The sequence below is a fragment of the Convolutriloba macropyga genome, chromosome 11 (assembly GCF_964194025.1).
Source record: "Convolutriloba macropyga chromosome 11, txConMacr16.3, whole genome shotgun sequence".
NCBI classification, from domain to species: domain Eukaryota; kingdom Metazoa; phylum Xenacoelomorpha; order Acoela; family Convolutidae; genus Convolutriloba; species Convolutriloba macropyga.
Window position 1 is genome coordinate 12362785 of NC_134478.1, and position 23369 is coordinate 12386153.

At 36.4% G+C, this 23369-nt stretch overlaps 2 protein-coding genes across 5 annotated transcripts in view; one reads left to right on the top strand and one right to left on the bottom strand.

Moving 5' to 3' along the window:
- LOC142349540 (endoplasmic reticulum resident protein 44-like) overlaps positions 1–23369 on the bottom strand; it is a 558035-nt gene that overhangs the window by 226510 nt on the left and 308156 nt on the right. For 3 of the 4 annotated variants that reach the window (XM_075401173.1, XM_075401172.1, XM_075401170.1), the window contains exon 1: positions 13034–13037. The exons of the other annotated variant lie outside the window; for it this stretch is intronic. The gene's annotated coding sequence lies outside the window, so the exon portion shown is untranslated. Of the gene's footprint in view, positions 1–13033; positions 13038–23369 lie in introns of those variants that run through there. 4 annotated transcript variants of the gene reach the window in all.
- The window catches only part of LOC142349043 (uncharacterized), a 116000-nt gene continuing 98131 nt past the window's right edge, over positions 5501–23369 (top strand). Inside the window, exons 1-4 of the mRNA XM_075400455.1 lie at positions 5501–6727; positions 17265–17429; positions 19770–20164; positions 22720–23210. Coding sequence (XP_075256570.1) covers positions 5687–6727; positions 17265–17429; positions 19770–20164; positions 22720–23210 — 2092 coding nt within the window. The 5' untranslated portion in view covers positions 5501–5686. The remainder of the gene's footprint in view (positions 6728–17264; positions 17430–19769; positions 20165–22719; positions 23211–23369) is intronic.

Below are 23369 nucleotides of genomic sequence, written 5' to 3' on the forward strand. Positions count from 1 at the left end.
AATATGCTTTGATTTCATATCGATACAAAAAAAATATAAAAACTGGCTGGCTGTTTTTTTCTATCAATGAAAAATAATTCATAGCAATTTCGTAGGCGTTTTTTTGTTTCCGTGAATAAAATAACAACTGGTAGACAATTAAGAACAACTGCGTGACTTTGAAACAATAGCAAGTGATTTTCTGTAAAGTTAGTCAATTGATCGCATTTTGTTAATAAGTATTTTTGAAGTAAATGTACGTATGTGGCCTTGGTTATATATATAGCATAAAAACTTTACAAAAAAGGCCTCAATAATTTGTGAGAAAAGTTGATAGAAGTATACTGAAAAATGAAGCAAAATTTTTAAGAAATGCTGAAGTCAACTAATTACAGAAAACTTTCTTGGCAGATTGGCAATGCCAAAAAAAACAAAAAAGATCCACGCAAGAGTTGATGTGAAAGTTTGTTTTTTTTCATCAGCAAATCTCACGCAATTTCGCCGGTAATTGCATTTAATATGGCGAGTTTTATCACACAAAACTTTTCATATGCCCTCAATTTCTGTAATTTCTTGAAACATAAAAACAGAGAAATGGCTGGTTTGTTGATCTTGGACTTCTTGGACTCTGGAAAAAGAAGTCTTCTCATGCTAAATTTGTCGTCGGAAAGTCACATTCTGAGAATAATTTATGGGAAAAAATTTGAGGGAAAAAACTGATCGTTTCTCTTCATTTAAAAAATTTTAAACTTACAGTCAATGGAAACATAAACTAAGTTAAAGGAATATTTTAAATTAACCTATATTTTTTATATAAATTAACCTCTTGGTCTGAGGATTGACCTGCCAACCACTAGAATTCTGATCGCACCTTCTAACACAGAGTCACTTTTCCTGTGCAAGAGTATAACTATAACATTCGACTATAACATCATAATTATATCATAATGCCACTATGACATCAAGTTTTTATTCAATTTTAGATATGCGGTGGTAAATATGGTCTCGTTAAGTGGCCAATGTCGGAAAAATCGAGTAAACATACTCAATTTTGACGGGCTTTTTCACGGCCTATGTTTTAAGAGTCGCTTTAAGCGTGAATAGAACGGAGTGACACTAAGATAGTTCAGTTCAAGTTTGTTCGTTTAAAATTAACTTTTTCCCATTTAATTAAAATTTCACCTTTACCACGGATACAGTATCCAATTAAAGATAATCAGTCTATTTGGCGTTTTATGCAGAAATGTTCCTCTAGTTACTAAGTGTGGATTAAAAAGACAATTAGTGGTTTTAAAGTTACCCATAGCATTGATCACAACAACAATTAAGTCTTTGAATTTGGTCTCAGGTAATTACTGATAAAATTAGGGCGAGAAATTTTTAAACTAATTTATTTCTCAACATGCTTTTGTTCCACAAAACGCAAAATTTATTGAAATTTGCCTCTTCGGTTATTTGCCACGTAATTCAGTTATGGTGAAGAAGCATCAGAACAATTTCCTTTGTTTGTTTTCATTCAATTCTGCATTAAAATTATCCCAATCCCACCCTTTCATCTATATTCCTCCGCACCCATCCACTTTTTGACCTTTGTTTCTGCGTCAACTAGTTACAATTTTAAAGTGGTTCATTTCCCCACATTTTTGAAACTTGATTTCTAATAATGAGGCTTGTTAATGTGCGTTCGCACATGATGTTCCGACCCGCGCTCATCTACATTTTGGACTTAAATAACTTTTGACTTACATTTTCGACAAAGAGATAATCAAAAATATATGTTTGAGTTTAAAAAATTGTTACAAACATAACTAAAATTTGAACTAGATAATGCCATGCCTCATTAAAACGAGATTTCCCATTAAAAACGCTACGAATAAAACAAAAACAACAAAAAAAGCAAAAACAAAAAAGCAAAAACAAAAGATAACTAAACTTACTTTTTCCTAACTACGCATCACATGGGATTTTTCCTTAAGGAGACTAGGTAACAAGTCCACAGAAAAAGAAATAATGAGGCAAAATTCAGAAATGAATCAACATTTTTCGAACCAAATAATTTCAAATGTCTTAAAAATAGGTAGTTTTTAACAAAATATTCCTTAATAAATTTACTAAGAAGTCACAATGAAACCAGTGATACCTGTCTCTGGTTAGACTAAGCCACAGAAACGGACTAAAGATGCAGAAAAACTCCAAAAATTATAAACGACAAATTACAAACAGTGCGAAAACACAAAATAGTGAAGGCGTTAAAATCATTAGCTATTATCTGAAAATTTTGTATTTTTAATCAAATTCTATTTGAACTAATTCAGCTGAAATTATACGGAATGAAAAAAGAAGTTCAATTGGGCAACATTTGATAATCATTGGGATCTGTTATTACGCGATTGTGCTAAAGGACGAGAAAAAGAAACAGAAATACACCACTCACATGTCTTTTCAAGAAAACGCATTTTATCCAGCAAACAAAACATTAAATAAGTCAAAATATCAGTGAACATTCTAATTTTTAAATTTCAACGATTTGTATGGGACTTCTCAACGATGAGAATAAGTTATAAGTAACGAAAAGAACAACAAAGATTGAAAAATCATTAAAAATCTTAAAATTGTATAATATCAAAATGTTTAGGACTCCTCGCAATAAACTGAATATTTTGTATAACATTATTCATTCAATCCTCAATTACAAACCTATGGGACCGGTCAGCATTTTTCTACTTTCAATTAACTTTTTAACAGCAATGGAGTTCTTCTTCTTAACAACTTGGCCCCAACATATCAACAAACATGAAAAAAATACATTGAAACCACGAAATTATTGAGAAAACCCGTAATGTCAACGCCATTAAATTCAACAGCTTTCACAGAAGCTAAAAAATACGCTGAGATATGACCTTACGAGACAACAAGGATGTTTGTTATTCATGTGTCATCAATATGATTTTAAAATAAGTCAATGACCATGAAAAGAACAACAAATTCAGGCAAAGTCCAAAATTTAAGTAGAGAAGTGCGAGAAGAAAGTGTCGAAGCCATTTAATCCATAAGTTTTTCTCTGAAAAAATTATGCATGATTCAATGAACATCATATCCGAGCGAACCCAACTTTCATTTTTTTTAAAGTGTTAAGATTCCAAAAATACCAAAAAAATATCGAAAAAATAAAAAAATATATATGATAACTCCTGCATGTCAAGAAGAACCAATATTAGGAAAATATCCATAAACTGTTTAAAAATTTTTGAAATCTTGCGGCATTGAAGTCATATAACAAATAGTTGGAAAATAAAAGCGCTAACCAGAGAAAATTTGGTTACAGTAGAAAGAAATGGGGTCTCTACTTTGCCGAGACTGACTTAATTCACGAAAATAAGTTTATGATTTGTTAATATTAAAAAATTTTCCCGAAAAATTAATTTTAAACTCTTAACAGCCATTAGCTGTCCACAAAGCACTAGATAGGTTCCCTTAAAGCTCATTATGAAACCTATTGCATCTTTAGTCGACGAGACTTTGCCATAGAACTTAAAAAATTTAGTATAACCTCAAAAAGGAAATCAAAATTTCATTTAAAATTACAAAAACTCAGAGGCGAAGACAAAAAAACACGAGCGATTATTTGAAGACTAATTTTTTGTTCAATGGGCTGCATTTGACTGCGAATCAGATTTGTCATTAACGGATCTTAGATATGAAAAGTGACTAGTCTGTAGGTGACCCAAGAAAACAAAAAAAAATTTGAAAAAAAATTTTTAAAAAAAGCTCACAAATAGAATTCAAAGTTTTTGTTAGTAAAAATCCGTATATGAGACCAAACTGGTCTTTTTATGGCCTTTCGTCTGTTATGAACTCAAAATTGATGCATTTTGTGGCGTGAAATGTACTTTTGAATTAATATTTTAATTAAAAAATATTTTAATTTGATGAAAAATTACACTAAAAGTGAACAAATCGTGCCAAATATCCGGTGTTCACGCAAAACTTCAATCCTCGATATCTCCTCGATAAAAAAAACGACATTCCAAAAAAATTTTTTCGGTTTCGAATTCTACGCTGGATGAGCTTTTTAATGATGCCACTTACATTTCTCTGCGATGAATATATCGATCGGCCAAAATTGTCTGAACAAAAAAAACCCATTTGAGTATATAGGTCCTCCCCCCACAAGTGAGGTCGGAACAATAAATGTTTAGATTCAGGATATCTTTCACAGGTGGGATTAAGCAATGTCACCTTCATATATACAAAGCCGTGAAACTAGGAAAACAACAATCTTTTTGAGCATTTAAAAATTTCGTAGAAACATTCACAGATCGATATTGTCAAGATTTGCAGTGACACTATTAACGCCAAGATTCAGGTTAGAAGACTTCTATTGGCTAAATAGAGTCATTCTTAACTCCATTCTTATTAGGGCGCTGCTAACAGAAAAAAGAACACAACGCAAAACCTAAGTACACTCCAATTTGTTCGGGATACGGCTACGAGGCGAAGACAAATACAGACGACTATTGGGATAGATTCTGCTAATAAACGGAACTTGTTTTCCAATTCGTACCAGAAGTAGAAATAAACAGATAGATCTCATCGGAAACTGAACAAAAAGCAGATGACTCAGAAAACCATAATAACCATAAAAACAGAGGAACGTCGGACTGAGGACAATTTTTCACAAGATTTCTTAGAGACAAACTCGAAGAGAAATCATCAAAAATTGGAGGGAAAAGTGGACAATTGAAATCTAAAATAGATCATAAAAACGTTTTTTTAAGATCGTTTGATCTTTGTTTTTGTCTTTATCTTGACTTAAGCAGCTGGTTTTTCATGATGAAAATCAAATGAAAGCTGACCAAACGGAAAGTAGAGTTTCACATGCACGCATAAAATTAAAAAGCAAAACTAACAACATACTTTTTAAGTCTAGCGGAAGACAAAACAAAGATCAAATATTGCTAAAGTCTGACTTTTAAGACTAGCTTTTAACGAGTTTTTCAAATGTCTGAGAGAAAGATCAAACAATTTGAAACCAACAATTTTTTATGATCTTTTTTTAGTTTCTACATCAGATCTGCGAAAATTGGATAACAGAAAACATGATCAGAGGTCATTTGAAATGTAAACATAAATCAATGTTTTGTGACTGTTTGTTTGTTAACCATTAAATTGATTTTTGATTACTGATTTCACCATGAAATTCTGTGCGTATACAATAAAAAACACCCCATATTACTATGATAATAACAAAAATCAGCGATCAATATATCTTAATTAGATTTTAATTTGATCACATCTAAAATCTGCGGCTTGAAATGTAAAAAGTTATAGGGGAGTTTCGAGTTGACCAGGTTACCAAAGTTGATAATCAAACTGAAGTGAGCCGTTCTTTTTTCTCAACGAAGTAAAGTCATTTATTGAGTATAGTTTGCTTATAACTATATTGTGCTTTTGCGCATACGAGATTTTAAGCTGGTTTTATAGTAAACTCATAAGCAGTTTGCAGATAGTTTAAGCTAAACTGACTAACCGATTACGATATTCAAACTTACGCTGATAAATGAACTTTGGTAAACGTTGTTTTTGTCGAACCATAAACATTATTATAGTCATCTGATTATAAAAACGTATATTTGAAAGTCTAATTTTGTTTAGTGAGTTTTGAATGAAAAGTTTTGAAAAAAATTAACCTTTATTTAAAGGGAATATGGACAACCGGCTGCGTAATTTTAACCGGGATATTTCCTGCACAGAATCATCGGATGAACCCGAACAAACAGTATCCACGAACGAAGCAAGCGGGACTTACATAAGCTATGCCGACAGCTGTTCGGCTTCAATTGAGGACGAGTCGTCCCAATTACGTCACGACTATGAATCGCCTCCTGAACTGAGCAGCTATCATTCGCCGACTGAGAAAAATTCGCCACGGGACAAACTTTTTCCACCACGTGACCAAGCTAATGCGTCACGTAACACATTTCATTTGTCACGTGATCAAAATACCGAGCCACGTGATCAAACTTCTATGCTCACTTTAAGTTTATCACGTGATCAAAGTTCCCAGTCACGTGACCCAAGATCTCCCCATTTGGAGTTCAACCAAAAACTTGCCCAGATCGTAAATAAACGATCATTTCCACCGATACCGGAAAAAGTGGCGCCCGAGTTTTTAGGCAACCTCGAAATTGCGGATGATGAAAATGAAAACGATTCTATGGTAATTTCAGCCCAAATTTCCGGCAGGTCAACGCCTGAAGCAAGCTGGTATGTTAACGGCTCGCCCGTCAAGCCCACAAAAAATGAGCGAAATTTGAGCGAATCGAATTTTGAGGTTAAAAAAGTTGGTCAAAACCACCAATTAATTATGCGAGACTTTTTAACCAACGAAGAACAGTCGTGGAAAATTAGCTGCATAGCTGTAAACAGCATGGGAGCTGCTAAAAGTTCTGTCGTTTTAGGGCATCACACCGAAACCCAATTTATTTCAGCGAGCCAGACAAATTTGTTCGAACATGAAGAGGGTTTAGAAGACGCGTCAAATTCTAGTTACGAAAACTCAGTTGTCTATCAAGAGCAGGATGAAGATGACGATGATGGTGATGAAATTGATGGGAACGGCGAGGATGAGAAAGATTCTTTTGTATCAACATCGCTCAATACTTCGGTAACGCAGAATGAACTGAGGTCTTCGAAACAACAAATGGGAAGTCGAAATGAGATGTTTGGCTTTCTGGAGGAAATGAAGGTGGGTAGTGGGGTAACGGGGGTTAAATGATGCAGGAGTAAGGGGTAATGGTACGTAAAACACTGCAAGAGTTGGGGTTAATGGGGGTAGAATGACGCAAGAGTGGAAGTAAGGGGCTTAAAACGACGCAACAAAAGGGGTTAATCGTGGAGGGGGGGGGGGGGGGGGTGTTAAATGACGCAAGAGTGGGGGTGGGAGAGGAGGGGTAATGGTTTGGGGGAGGGGGATAAAATAATGCAAGAGTAAGGGGTAAGGGTAGTAAAACGATATAAAAGTAGGGGGTTGATGGGGGAAAACGATGCGAGAGTAGTGGGTAATAGGGGGTAAAACATTCTCAGAGGGTAATGGGGGGTAAAGAACGATGCAACGCTGCAAGAGTAGGGCTCTAATGGGTGGTAGAACGACGCAGGAGTAGGGAGGTAATGGGGGGTAAAACGAGGCAAGAGTATGGGTTAATGGGGGGGTAAAACGAGGCAAGAGTAGGGGGATTGGGGGGGGGGGGGGTGTGGGGTAAAAGGCCGCAAGATTAGCCCCTTACTCTTGCAGCGGGGTAAAATTAGCGCCCTACTCCTGCAGCGGCTCTTGCTGCGGGGCAGGCCGATGCAAGAGTAGGGAGTAATGAAAGGGTAAAAAAACTCAAGACTGGGGATTTGGGGAGGGGTAATGAGGTGGCGGTATTGATTCAGCATACTATAGTTTATTAAATTACTGTACTCATTCAAAAAAATCTTAAAATACAGGAACCTCTCCTTTGAGCACTGTTTAAAGACTTATGTGCAAAAGCGAAGCAAAAAGGTTCAAAGAGAATGCCCAATTAACAGTGCAGTTAATTGTGGTAAAATATACATCTGATAATCATAGAAAAACCTTTTTTAGGTTTAAAATTTTAGAAAAATTTCTCTCGTTTCAGTTTATTAACCGGCGCTTGAGTGGCAGCTTTCCATTATGATGAAACCTTAAAGTGGTTCTCAGCTTAGCATGTACATAGTATACAATTATTAAGTCTATTAATAACTCTTAACATGATAGCAGGTCACCTAATTGCAACTGAAGAGCCGACAGGACAAATGAGCTTAAAAGATTTTCTAAAAAATAACAGTCTTAGAGTGCTAGTTTGAAGATAACAAGTTGGAACTTTTGTGACAGAAACATGTTTGGGGTTTTTAGGAGTGCGGTTGTCTTAGGACCTATTTGGACTCAATTTCATGAAATTATATTAAACCGAAAGGTGCCGTTGGTCCACTTTAGCCTCCATTGTGTTTATAGAATATCGAGAAACGAAAAAGATTGAGCTAAAAAAAATAAAAAGTACAAAGTTAGCAAAAAAATGCTTTTTTTCACTTTTCTCCTGCCTAATAATTATTAGACTGACTTTTTAATTAAAACAGCTTTCACTATACTCACAATACCACTTATTATAGACTTCATATCTTAGAAGTCTTTTTGAATAGTAATTCGATGTTAAAACTAATAATGTCCCCTTACTCCCCATTACTCCCCTTACCTTCCTTGTCTTACATGGTTTTGCCCCTCTACATTTACTCCCTAATCGTACATTTTTGCATGGTAATTTTGGGGTGTAAAACCTAACAATTCTTCCTTATTCCCCCTTCCCTCAATTACCTACCTTATCTTAAATCGTTTTATCCGCTAAAATTACCCCCTAATGTTACATCATTTTGGATGGTAATTGTTTTGTGTTTTTGGGGGTAAAATCTAACAATTCTCCCCTTACTCCCTATTACCCCCCAAATACCCCCTAATCTCATATCGTTTCACCTCCGAAAGACTATTTCCATCCTTCTTTTACATCAGTTTGAGGCGTAATCAGGTAAGGGAATTGACACGGGAGCAAAAAAACGGTACTTCCATTTCTCCACTCCTTACTTGATTTTTTAATGGAGGCGTAATCAGGTAAGGGCATTGACACGGGAGCAGAAAAACGGTACTTCCATTTCTCCACTCCTTACTTGATTTTTTGGGCAAATCCCCAACCACCGGCTAACCATCATGGCACAAGAACTGTCATGATTATTTACAAAAACCAATAAAAATCATGCCATAAATCAAATTCGAATTAATCGTTTTCTCATATAATTCAAAGATTTTTAGGTGAAAATTTTCTATATTCGGCAAATGATTTGCAACAGAGCGAAATCTATTGTGAATCTTCCACTAATCGCAGACTGAGAAAATTAAATTCTTTTTTATAACGCGAATACTTGTATAAATCAGTTGGTCTGATTTTATTCTCTACGACGTGTAAACCTGTGACTCCGGTGATATAAAAATATCTTGTCTTTGTAATTGATTTTGTTCTTCAGTGTTTACCAGAGTCCGTTAGTTACACAGAGACAGGCAATTCTACTTCACTTGAAGAAACATGTAGCTTTAGATATATGAAACTTACGGAAATAAAGAGAGCCTTTATCGGGCCTGCCTTAGAATATGTTTGCGGAATTTGGTAAAACCCGCACGAACTTGCGTCTCATAGGACTTCAACGCTGAACCAGCACATTTCAAGAGTAAAAATTTAATTCCGTTCCGAAAAATTGCTTCACCAGAATATTTTGAGTTTATTTAAAAGCGCTCGTTCTTCATTTTGAATATATTCGGGTCATAGAGTTTGCCCAGGCTTAACTTATCCACTATAGTCTGAAAAATACTCATACACAACATTAAGTGTGTCCAGAATAATGTCAAGTTATTGTAGCTCATAAATGGTAATTACTATAGTAGCCCAGTGAAACGAAACTTGATAGACTTTGACAAGACATGAAGTCTTGCAAAACTGGAAATTTTTGCCAAGAACTTGAATTACGATCTTTTCTTGCTAAATTTTCAAATGGTTTTGGTTCGATGCCGTCAAGATAAACAGAGAAAAATTCTTGGCAGCTCTTGACAAATCTTGGCCAATCTTGATAGAGTCTTTCGTCAATACTGCTCACTCTTTGATGTCCTCAGTTAGTGATGAGTTCAGTTACTGGAAGTTCCTAAGTTAAAGCAACTTTTTTTTCGAAGGCTCATGTCGTACAGATTTGCAATCTGTAGATTTGAATTGTTTCGTAGCGCCAATTAGCGTTCTTTACTTCGGCCAATTTAAGAGTGAATTGGCGGAGCGAATTCAGACTTTATTTTGTTATTCAAATATTGACTATTTGAGTTACAAAGTTTAGGCTGATTTGGCGGAGCGAAATCACGTTTGACTAGTTATCGGGTATTTCGCTTAGCGAAAGATACCAAATTTTAGATGCGTCTGAATTTAGACTTTGGCGAATTGAAATCTAGTTAAGAGAGAGAGTCAACTATTTTGAATTACGAAATTGAGAAGAATGAAATTAGGCAAGATTAACAAAACTGATTCACAATTTGTTCACAAGATAACATTACTAAATTGCGGCAACTTACAATCACGAGACAAGGTGAACAGACAAAAGATCATGCATAGGATATAAACAAATTAACAAGTATGAAATCATAGGATTTGATCTTCAAAATTAAACTGAATAAATGAACAAATTAAAATAGGGAAATTGAACTAAATTAAGTTAAACAGAAATTGAACTAAATTGGTTACACCAAATTAATGAACTCAAACTAAAAATGTACTATTGTACCACATTTCCCCCTTGGCGGAAATAAATAACATGTTATTTATCAGAAAATTAGTAATCAATATGTACTTGTTAAATAATTAATACTGTAATGTTTTAATCAGAGTTTTGAATGATCAGTTTTACTCATTAATCGCTTTCGCTTTCATAATATCTCTCCGCTTCGCCAACTGTCATAGACAACTCTGGTTCCTCGTAATTCGGAGAGACGTAGAATTGCGCGGGATAGGAAGTTGTTGGGGAGCATGGGCCGACTGTGAAGTTTGACTCCTCTTGATTGGATTGTGCTGCAGCAGTTTGTATTGCAGATTATGGACTTGTTTTCGATTTGTTGTTTTTTAATGTTTTTGCCGTCTCTTCTGTTTTCCAATTGCTGCAGTACTTGGTGTTGTGGGAGGGCATGATTGAATTGGAGTCACAGATTCATCCGATTCTGTGGTCGATATGGCAGAGCGTTTTCTCTTTGAAGGAATTAGCGCTGCAGATGCTTTCGTGGCTGCTTTTCTCTTCGGTCTGCTTGGTGGCTCCGCGATAATGATGCTTGAAGTCGATAATTCCATTGGCACTGCGAGATCGTTATTTGACTCTGTGGTTTGATTTCGCGGCGCCGTTGTCTGTTGTTGCTTTGGCTTGGTCGGCATTCTTACTCGGAGGGCGCGGGTAACATTAGAGTGAATGGACGACACTGTGCTGACGTCATCTGCCACTTTTCTGTGTTTCATTTTCTTTCCACCTTCTAACTTTTTTCTTAACTCCTTTGCATGGTGGTGAATGATTTCCTCCGTTGTTTTTCCCGTGGGGAGTTTTGGGCGTCTATTTGCATATATTTGCAAATCTGTGTTTCGTTCCGCCTTTGTGCCGAACTTTGCGAGGTCAGAATTCCTTATTGTAACCTCTCTCTTGCCCAGTTCTTTGATTACTGAGGTGTTTTCGGTTGTTTTAATGACTGACGATCCTGGTGCAAGTACGTCATATAGACCGTCGAGACTTTTCTTTGATCGTTTTATTTGTGGTCTTTTTTTGCCAATTTGAGCTCCAGTGACGATTCTGTTCTTGGTATCGGTTGACCAACATCTGGATGAGAAATTAATCTCGATTCTTTGTTTGGGTCGTCCCTCTGTCTTTTCATTGCCTCTTTGCCCAGTTTTTCCTTGTTTATTTCCATTTCGATGTCGCTTCGCTCATCATTGTTCCAATTTTCGTCGGTGATGAGCTGGTCCCATTTGACAGTCTCCAAATCTAAATATTTGTTAAGAATATTTTTGTAAGTTAAACTTTTTGAATCGGGATTAGTCGTTATATTGCTTAATGGTGTATTCGCTTTTCTGCCAAAATGTGCCTCAAAAGGTGATATTCCAATAGTCTTTTGACGACATATTCGTAACTGATAAATTATTGAATTTATTGATGCTTTCATATTAAATTGATTTTGCGCCGCCGTTTTAATACAAGCTAAGCGATTCTTGATTGTTTGAATGAGTCTTTCAACCAAACCAATAGCTCTGTGGTCGTGTATTGGCGCCTCGATTAGCTGTATGTTATTTTGATTACAAAATGTTTTAATTCGATGCCCCGTTTGACATCTAGCCTGATCCAATCTAATCGCGCGGGGTATACCGTGTAGCAAAACATATTCTTGAAGAAACTTTAGAATATTATCTGCGTTGGCTCTATCAAATACTTTTGCTGTTGGGAATTTCGAAAATCGATCAATACATGCAAGAAAATAAATCTCTTGATTTTTCTCATTATAAATGGGTCCTCCAAAATCAATTTGAATCTCTTCATTAGGAACTTTACATAGCTTTAATGGTGCCCATTTATTTGCTGGTATAATAGGTTTTAAATTTTTACCATTTTTGACACATGGGTTGCACTTTGCTGTCTTGGTGGCAATATCCCTGTGCATGTATGGCCACCACGCGTGTGTTGCCATATCCGTCATTCCCCATGTGCCAGGTTGAGTTGCGTGGATTGCGTCTACATACGCATCCTTGATAGCATGTGGGAGTGCAATTCTGTCGTCTATGCAGACACACCCATTCTTCACGTGTAAGTCCTTCCAGAAGGAATGAATGTAGGGTGAAATTTGTCTACATCTATCTTCATTGTCCGTCAAAATGCAGTCGCGAATCTCTTTCAAGATCGCGTCCTTGGTCGTCAGGCTGGCCATGAGAGAACTTGAGAAGATCTTTGAGAGCGCGAAGTTGAAGGAATCCATGTACAAATCGTCTACTGAATGCGAAGTGGCTGTTGTATCTGTAGTAGGTGTAATGGGGGTCACAGGTGCAGCTTGAACAGTAGAAGGCCCCGCCTCTGCAAATCTGACTCTCGAAGGGGTCGATTGTTTAACAGTCATCAGCTTGTCGTAGTCAGAAGGTGATTGAGACATCATATAGACGTTCTTGAATTTTGTTGCGATGCGTTGAAAGTGATTCAAATTAGAGTGTGACTGTTCGGTGGGTCGGTTTAAGGCAAAAAGCGAGTGAGGAATGTTAGTTGTCTCGATTTTGGGGATGGAATTTAAATTATTTATCGTTAGTTCTCTAATTGAGTTGTCAATTTGCGTGCTTGTAGAATGTTCTGGATTTCGCGGTGCGAAATCACTACTTAAGTTATTAGTGGAATTTGGATTATTTACGACGCAATTTGTAGATTGATTTCGCGCTGCGAAATCGACGTAATTTTCAGCATTTAATAAGAAGCGTTTCGCGCTACGTTTAATTATATCCAATTTAGCTACAATAAATTGCTCGTCGTATGTGGATATATTAGCACCTTGTTGATGCGGGTCGCGAGATATATAATCCACTGATCCCATTTTTGTGCCCGGAAGGTGATCAATCGAGAATTCAAATGGTAGTAAACGATCTACCCATCGTGTCAGTCTACTATTATATGATTTATTGGATCTGTTTTCTCTCATAATAGAGAGAAGGGCTCTATGGTCAGTTATCACAGTAAAGGGTTTGCCGTATAAATAATACTTAAAGTTTTCCACTGACCAAACAACACCCAGAAGTTCTAGTTCGTTTATGCTATATCTGTCTTCAACAGAGTTCAAAAATCGCGACGCGAATGCTACAGTATGCCACCCATTAGGTGTTCGTTGTTCCAATGCACATCCCAATCTTTTACGCGAGGCGTCACATTTAATTCGCGTTTCTAAATCCGGGTTGAAATGTTTATTTTCAGTGGTTTCCGTAATTTGTTCTTTTATTAAAGAAAACTGTTTATCGTGCTCTTCCGTCCAGAGAAATTTCGAATTTTTTTAAGCAATGGTCGGAGGGGGTAACATAATTGTGACAAATTCGGAATAAATTTTCCAAAATGGTGTACAGATCCCATAAAAGAGCGAAGTTTTTTAAGATTAGTAGGTGCCGATAATTTTCCAATTGCATCTGTTTTACTTGAAAGTGGGGTTACACCAGATTGTGTAATATTGTGACCGAGCCATTCAATCGTCTCTTTTGCGAAATGACATTTTGGCAGATTTATGCGTAAATTTTCCTGATCCAGTTTTATTAAACATTTTCGTACTAAGTGGAGATGTTTTTCGATTCCACCTCTACTAACGATCAAAATGTCATCTAGGAAACAGAAAGTATTTTCTAAACCGGCAAGAGTACAATCAATAGCTTTTTGGAACTCCGCCGGCATGTCCTTCAGCCCGTAAAATCCAGTTTTAAATCGATATGTGCCAGTCATATCACCACTGACTATGTTGAAGTTACAATGGCGGGCCGTATCACTGTGTAGCTTTAATTGACTATAAGCGTATTGCAAATCAAGAGTTGTGAAATAAGCGGTCTCCTGCGGCGCCGTTGACAGTGTTTGTGAAATCGTTTGAATTAGCGAATCGATATTAGGCATTTGATACTTGTTTTTATGAATAGCTTTGTTTAGGATTTTTGAATCAAGTGCTATTTTGATTGACTTGTCCTTTTTTACCGTAATGACAATCGGAGATATGAAAAATTGATCTAAACAGTTGTTTAACTTTTCGATATGTCCTTCGTTTAACAGTTTTTCTAATTCAATTTTCACTTTCGGTTGGAGGTGAATGGGTACTTTTCGTCCTTTTTGATGTATTACTCGATAATTTTTGTGAAATTTTGATTTGACCGTGTGGTTTTTTGATTTTCCAATTCAGGAGATCAAATCAGGAAATTCCTTTGCCATTGATTTCTTGATTGCACAAGGTGGATCTATATTATTAACTTCAGATTGCGGGCAAGGCTTCTGAGAAATTGTAATACCTAACTGGTCAAAAAGGTCCCGTCCTAATATTGGTCTAAATCCATCGGATACAACTGTTATTTTTGCCTTCTGTATACTCCAATCATTGCATTTTACCGGCGTTTTCAAAGTGCCAAGGGGTTGGACGATATCATTCGAAAATGACTTCAATTCCAATGGTCTTTTCTCCGACCATTGTGATTGAGCACAATTGAACATTATTTCTCTTGCGAGTGACATATTAATAATGGTACAACCACTACCAGAGTCTAGAAGTAAATCACAGTTTGTGTTTCCAATTGTTAATGTTAAATTTTTCAGTGTCAAATTTGGGGAACTCGTATTTTCTACAGTGGCGACGTAATTATCATCCGAAGAATCATAGTCTGAATTGATTTGCGCATTATAATTGATATAATTGACGTTTAGACTTTCCTGGCTAGAATTTTGATTAGATGTTTCTGCCGTATCTATATTGTTAATGCGATTAGTTTGTTGAGTGTTTCTTGTAGAATTAAGTCTTCGACGACAAACTTTAGCGAAATGGTTTTGCAAACCACAGTGATTACATTTCTTACCCATTGCGGGGCAAACCTGACGATGTGTAGGTGTCCAGACTTGACCACAACCACGGCATTGTCCAATGGATGCACGGTTTGTGACTGTTCTGCTTGATTGAGGTCCTCGTACTCCCGCGCCGCGAAATCGATTGAATTGTTGTACAGTGTTTACCGTACTGCCAGTTGCTCCGTTAATGGATGAAATTCTTTGCTGATTCTGATTACCCATTTCCATGTTTACTGCAATGCTGAGTGCCCTCTCTGGTTCAACTGTGTCCCTTAGAAGTTCCCGCTGAATGTGATCGTCTAGCATGTTAGTGATGAAAATGTCCCTGACGATGGCTTCTTCACGGTTTTCAAAGTCACAATTTTCAGCCAGTTCTTTTAAGATGCTGTAGAATTGCTCTACGGTTTCGCCCTTCTTTTGCTTCCGAGAGAAGAACACAAATCTATCGAACGTGATGTTTCTTGGGCGAATAAAGGCAATCTCCATCATTTCCCAGAGTTTTAGGGTAGTCAAATCGTAAATGTTGTCGTGCGGGAATTTTTGTGTTAGTAGTCGTCTTCCTTCAGTACCAATACTTAGGTACAACAGAGACACGCATTTCTGATCACACAAATTCCAAGGACGCCCCCCACATAGTATTCCCGCTTCGGTTATTTTTTGACACTTTAGTTCCCATTGTAGCTTCAGCTGGTTGTTTCTTACTCTGCGTTCTCTTTCTGCTTCCTCGGTTGTGTCGTCAATCGAAATTTCGTACTTCGGTTCCACTGGCAGGCGAACTGTCGATGGTTTGGGTTGAAGCAATGTGTCTATAGTTATGTTCTCACGAGCGAGAATCGCTAGTTTTAATTGAATTCTCCATTTCTCCCATCTGATTGGTGGGTCTGAGGTTGGTCGTTCCCAAAATGGCTCTATCGACAGCGGTGTTTTTCTCGATTCTCGAGCTGACTGCGCCATGTCGTACAGATTTGCAATCTGTAGATTTGAATTGTTTCGTAGCGCCAATTAGCGTTCTTTACTTCGGCCAATTTAAGAGTGAATTGGCGGAGCGAATTCAAACTTTATTTTGTTATTCAAATATTGACTATTTGAGTTACAAAGTTTAGGCTGATTTGGCGGAGCGAAATCACGTTTGACTAGTTATCGGGTATTTCGCTTAGCGAAAGATACCAAATTTTAGATGCGTCTGAATTTAGACTTTGGCGAATTGAAATCTAGTTAAGAGAGAGAGTCAACTATTTTGAATTACGAAATTGAGAAGAATGAAATTAGGCAAGATTAACAAAACTGATTCACAATTTGTTCACAAGATAACATTACTAAATTGCGGCAACTTACAATCACGAGAGAAGGTGAACAGACAAAAGATCATGCATAGGATATAAACAAATTAACAAGCATGAAATCATAGGATTTGATCTTCAAAATTAAACTGAATAAATGAACAAATTAAAATAGGGAAATTGAACTAAATTAAGTTAAACAGAAATTGAACTAAATTGGTTACACCAAATTAATGAACTCAAACTAAAAATGTACTATTGTACCACAGCTCACTTGAAAATCTCGCGTGCGGTTAGTTGCAAAATTTAATTTGCGTAGCAAGTCGTAAGCACAGGTATTTGTGGTAATTATCTACAAAGTAGCTTATGTATGATTAGTGTGGATACTAGTATACACATTATTTGTATATAAGCTAGTTTGTAGGTATTTACCACAAAAACTAGTTAGCTCAGTGCTCACGACTTGCTACGCAAAATAATTGTTACAATTAACCACAAGGAAATTCGGATCGCATATAAAGCAAACCTGGTTGGCTGAACATATTATTTTTCATGGAGTAAATTTGACTCAAAAATCAAGACTGGAAGTGTAAATGGTGACATGAACAGAGCAGTGGCCATCCGAAAAAAAAGCAGAATGTCTTTAGACAGATTCAGCCGTGATTTGTCCGCCAACCTCCGGTCAGGCAAACCGGAAACTTCAGTTCTTCCCTTGAATGAAAAGATGTTCTATGTTGCTACATTTTTTGACGTTTTCTTTTAATGGATCTTATTAAGATTTTATCAAGATAAGTCGTTTTACAGGGAGCAAGTAATTTTAGGAGTTCATTTGTTAAGGTACACCGATTGGGCAAAGGTCTCATCTGTGAGTCTGTGATTGACAAATTCTCAATTTACGAGACATCTGTTGACGTCACGTGGCTGCTAGACGGGAGAGTCGTGCGCCAATCAGAACACAGCCGAATGGTCGAAAACGACTCAAACGACTGTTTTCAACTACAGGTAGGACCCAGTGAACTGAAACTTGGTACATCTTGATAAGAAAAATATTAAATCTTGGTAAATCTTGCCAAGATCTTGCCATGGTACTTACCAAGAAAACATCAAGATATGTACGAACTTGCAAGTTTTTTGCATGGCTGTCAAGAAACAAGATCTTGGCAGGATTTCCAGGAAAGATTAACCATGACATGGCAAGATATATCAAGTATTAAAAATTCAACAGCACCCAAAAACAAGATGTAGCAGGAAATCATAAGATTAAGCAAGAATTATCAAGAAATAGCAAGAATTATCAAGAATTATCAAGAATTATCAAGAATGTCGGAAAATACTGCTCCCGTTAGTTTATTAACCAACACATGAGCCTGTTTTTCCAGTATAATGAAAATTATAAGTGGATGCTCGCTCGGTATGTACATAGTACACACCTTATACAGGACGTCACCGTGAAAGCCCCACTAAAGTCCCAAAAAACCTAAAAATTTCTAACATGACATAAGACAAAAAGCAAGCGTTGAAAAAACAAGACAGCAAAAAAAACAACACTCGGCAAGTTGAACACATACAAAGTAACTACAGTATTTAAGCATCTAACATCAAATACGAAAATAAAGTCAGCTTATAAACCAAAAACTTTCATAACGCTTTTTTTTCAAAAACAATAATTCTGACAGTTTATGTTCATCGACACTCTTTTTGCAAGATGCTGTGACTTGTGATCGTTTTTTGCTAACTGTAAATCCGAAGAGATGTATTAGTTGATTTTATACCAAAAAGTCTCTTAGGTCCATTTTACCTTCACTTGTTTAAAGACTTTCGCCTTTCATAATTTATTGAAATTTTGTGCCGCAATCAATTAAAAGATGGGTTGAAGTGATTTTGAAACCATTGTTTGTGTGTTTGAATGGTAAACTTATTGATATTTGACCATGAGAAACGGAATCGAGATTCCGAGGACAAAAACGTTTGCTTAAATAAGAGAAGTCTTGAAGACAGCAGTTTAAAAACATGATGTTGAGGAAAAAAGCAATCACTACATTCTGATCAGTAACTACTCCCCTCAATCAAATCAGATATTAACTTTAGCAAGTCTGTAGGTCAATCGACTGCAGTTATCGAGAACAGAGGACAAATGACTTCATTTTTTTTCTAAGAAAAAGTAAAAGTAATCGCCTGATTTTAAAGTAACAATTCTGCAGTTCTACATGATAAGTTATTTTTTTGTATTGTTATTGAAATGGGTGTGACTTGTGATCGTTTCTTGTTAGTTTTTACTACTAATTGCTTATTGTCACGCAATGCTAATTCTCACTACTTCAAGTCATAGCTAATTTTTTGTCTGGATTGTCTGGTCATGGCTGATTTCTCTATGGATTCCCGGGTCATATTTGCACCAACTCACTTCGTGTTGCTTAGAAAAAATTTTCTTTGTGTCAAAAATTATCAGGATATTATCAAGTTACGACAAGAACATTTCTTGACATGTCTTGATCAGATCTTGTCAAGATCTTATCAAGCTGTTCCAAGAAATGTTTGTCTATTAAGATCTTGGCAAGATGTTTCAAGTTTTGCACGAGTTGACAAGATCTTGCATGACACGGCAAGGTGTATCAAGTTTGGTTTCACTGGGAAGATAGAAAAGCGTAAACGTACTTTTATTATCATGAATAGCTTCTGATGATGGTAGCAGTATATAGCTACAACTCAACTAGGTGGGGGGAGATAGAGCATGAATTAAGATAGTCAATCCGCCCGATGAGGTTTTAATCGGCTAATTATAATATTAATGGTGGGTGTAGAATATACACTAAAAATCTCGCATAATTTGTATTTTTTATCGCTAAAAAACTTTTGTCTTTAAAAAAAATTGCCTGACATAAGAGTTTTTAAAACTAAAACAAATTACTTATGCTTTAAACGAGCCGATTTTTAGACGCAATGTCAGTTTTGAAAACAATTTCTCATATTCAATGGGGAGTTGGAAGTCCTGGGGGGGGGGGAGGGGGACAGCATGTAGGATAACAACAGCAATTGTTTAGTATGTAAGTTGAAACACAATTTCAAATTCTTCTGTAAAGATTTAAATAGTAAGAAGGAGAAAGAGCAATTGTCGAAGATGCAACTCCATACAAAAGTTCGATGGTTCGAGTTCGATCCTCAGAGTCAGCGAAAATTATTGTCTTTTTTTCAATGAAAAGTTCCAGTGCTAAATATGTCTTACTTATACGTTTAACAACGAACAACCAAACATGAAGCATGAATTATTTGAAAAAAATTCACCGGTGACAATACTGATTTCTGTAATAATTTCTCAGCCCTGGAGATTTAAATTGTGCCTAGATTTCGAATCTGGACGTTGTCAAAATCAACACCAAAATTGCCACATGCATCGTATCTTCTACAGATGGTCACTGTCAACAGTCAATGGACATATCAGACTTCATTCTGGAACATTCTAGAAGCTCAGAACTTCTAGAAAAATCTGAAGTTTGCAGCCACCATAGCATGATAGCTTCATTGCTAGGCTTGAGATTTCAAAACGAGTTTTACGCTCCGATTGAGGACTCTGTGTCTGAAATAGTTATAACTAAAGACGAAAATGAAGATGTTGCTGATGAAACGAGTTTTGAAGTCTTTTTGGGTGACAGCTACGAGTCGGTGGAACCTTTCTGGCTAGTGAACGGGGAAATCGTGTTGAACCAGAAATGTTATCAGAAAAGTTTTCTCGAAACCAGGTATGTTAGAGTATACACTCTAGTAAGTAGTTTCTGATCATAAGATGGAGCGTGAAATGATAGTTAAATAAATTAGAATTTAGTAAGACTCTCGGAATGTTGAGATGTTGACTCAGTGGATAGCGCAAAATTGCAATCAATTAAGAGATTGTGGGCTCGCAACCCGCAATGCTAGAAAATTTACTCTAAGTATAATCGTCTTGATGATTACATGACAATTTACCCCGTTTCATTTTTATCCAAACTTCCATTTTACTCAATGCCATTTTACCCAATTTCATTTTACCGAATGCCAACTTACCCAATGCTCTTTGATCGTTTCGTTCAATTTATCCGATGTTCGGTTGTGATAGTTTCAAATCAAGTCCCACCAGCCATTTAGTTGTACACCCATTTATAATCTCATGTTCAGTTGTGATAGCTTCATAGCAAGTCCCACGGGCCATTAAGTTATATAGTTGGCTAAATAGTTGTTCTTGTATTTTTAACAATAGGGTAAGCTTTGTCTATAATGTCATTTTGTAAAATGCCATTGAGTAAACTTGAATTGGTTATATTGTCTTGATATCGTGCTGACATAGAAGCAATGTAACGCGCTGGCAGTTGATTTGATAAAGTAAAAATATGATTTATGAACCGGTTCGGAACTGGCCTCAGCCGTGCTTGATTTTATAAAGGCAGAGCAGAATTGGTTAATTTTCTCGCGATTTTTTTTTGCATAATTTAGAAAAAAACACTGCTTGACAAATTGAAAAATTGGCTTGAAAAATGATACCTGATACAATTGAGAGTGAGACTCTTCAATTACGGTAGTTACATCAAGAGTAAAATTAAATGTTTTTTTGGTGCAAAAAATTGAAGTTAATTTTGCCTAAACTGTCAAAAATGGTGTAGTAGATTTTGTCGTTTTTCAACCCAAGAGACCCAAAACGCAAAATTATGTCCTAAATTAATCAGCATTTGAGCTGACTGATAATTTTGCGTCATTTTTTCATGCTCAATCAAACGTTTGATGAAATTGTGAACTCCACAAAAAATGGTTGCTCCACAAAAAACAAATTAAACAACTTTGAAATAGTTCAAACAATTTGAAACTACAGACGTGCGATACCATATCAATTAAAATCTGACTGATAATCGGATGACTTGGTGAGACCAGTGAACAGACAAAACAGTCCCAGACAAAAAAGTCCTAAATTGGAAAATAGTCCCAAACAAAATAGTCCCAGACAAAACAGTCCAAGAAAAAAACCTTAAATTGCAAAATAATCCCAGACAAAATAGTCCGAAGAAACAGACAAAACAGTCCCGCTCGAAGCGCTCGTTAGACAGATCAAAAAGATATTGCAGCTTTGACCTTGAAAGAAGGCATTGAAGTCGGAAAATCAAAATCACCTTGGCGCAGTAGTTAGTAATTTGGACTCACATTCGGAGGTCGCTGGTTCGCGCCCGATGGTGAAAAACATTTTCGCAAATATCAAAAATTGAGAAAAAATCAGATCGGAAAGTGGGAAAAGCTGGGAAAAGTGTTAAATCCGGAGAACCCGGCCATGGGTTGTCGCGAGAGAAAGGAAAATAAAAATTTAGTTCATGATGGACATTTTGCAAAAATCAGATCGTTTTTAGCGTTTTTAAACTTTCTGGTAGAAATTGAATGAATTGAAAAACAGAAGGGATAACGGATCACAATGACAAAAACAACACCTGTTAGAGTTCGATATTATAATTGCAGCCTGTCACTTTTAAACAAGTTCTTGTAAATTTGCATCAGTTTTTGCGTAATTTGCTTTCTGTTTCTCTATTGATGTCTTTTTGGGCAGCAAATATTGTTTGTCGGGGAGTGTCGTCAGCCATTGCTGCTCTGTCGTTCAACGCCAATCGGAATTTTCTCTTTTCAATGCCTGCTGGATCAGGTAGATGGCTATTAACTTCTATATGTTAATTGCGTACCCTAGAAATCTTAATACGGTCGTGTACAATGCCGTGGTACAACTAACAAGTACGGTTTTAATGTAAGACTTATACGGTGCCTTAATACGGCCTTACCCGTGTCCAGACAAAACAGTCCCAGACAAAATAGTCCCAAAATTTTACAGATTTTGACTCAACGAATTAACTAACGAAAGTTAATCCGACAATAAAGCTAAACCGTATCAAATAATCAATGTATTAAAAGTGGACGCAAAACTAGTTGTTTAACTCAATGACCGGTTTTGTTTTAATTGGGAGGCATATAAAAGAGTACCTCACGATGATTAGCTTAATATGCATTTCATCCAGACAAACAAAAAATCGGAAAGGCTCGTTTTTGAAGGCTATGGCTATATTAAGCACCAACAACTTACAGATGGCACATATTCTTGGAACTGCTGTATTATAAAATGCAATGGCACAGTCAGGCTACCATAATAAAGCCGTATCAAAATAAACCATTTTTTGAATAAAAGTTATAAAAGTTATAGCGAAATGCAATGATTTGGGTCGAAATTTTGATCGCATTGCATATTTTAATAATTATTTAACGTGAGATTTAGAAGTTCTATTAAATGTTTTAGTTGTCATCTCATCACTTCATTGGATCAAACCCAAGCTAAAATCAACCGAGTTGATTTCGTGCTAGTCGGAATGTCACCAGACGAACACGCAATGCCCACTTTAATCCACAGATTTGTGGAGAAACCGAAACTTGTCAACAAACCCTATTTGGAGCTGGACCCAAACACCGAACTCCTTTTGGTCGAAATTCCAGTGCGAAGCTCACCGGAGCCCGAAGTTTCTTGCTTCGTGAACGAGTTACCTGTTTCGGGTTTTGATTGGGAGTTTTCAGCGCATGAAGAGCTCTGCACTGTCGGGTTGAACGACATTTTAATCGATTTCTCAGTTGGTGATTTGAGAATTGTGTTAGCCAATCAGATTGGATCGTTTAGCGTGTTGCTGACCTATGAACAGATTATGCAGTTCAAAAAAGAAAGCACAGCTGTTCAAATAGCGACAAATAATCTGCATAGAAAAGTCAATGCATCAGAAATTATGGTTCAGAGATCAGGTAATATTGCGTTGAATAAATTCAATACTGAAAATCGTTCGTTTTACAGGTCTTAATTGGCAGTTATCGAAGGTTAGTGGATTTACTCGGGTTAGTGACGGGAATTCGTGGAAGTGGAATTTTAATATATGACAGAAAGCAATTTAAGCTGGAATTACA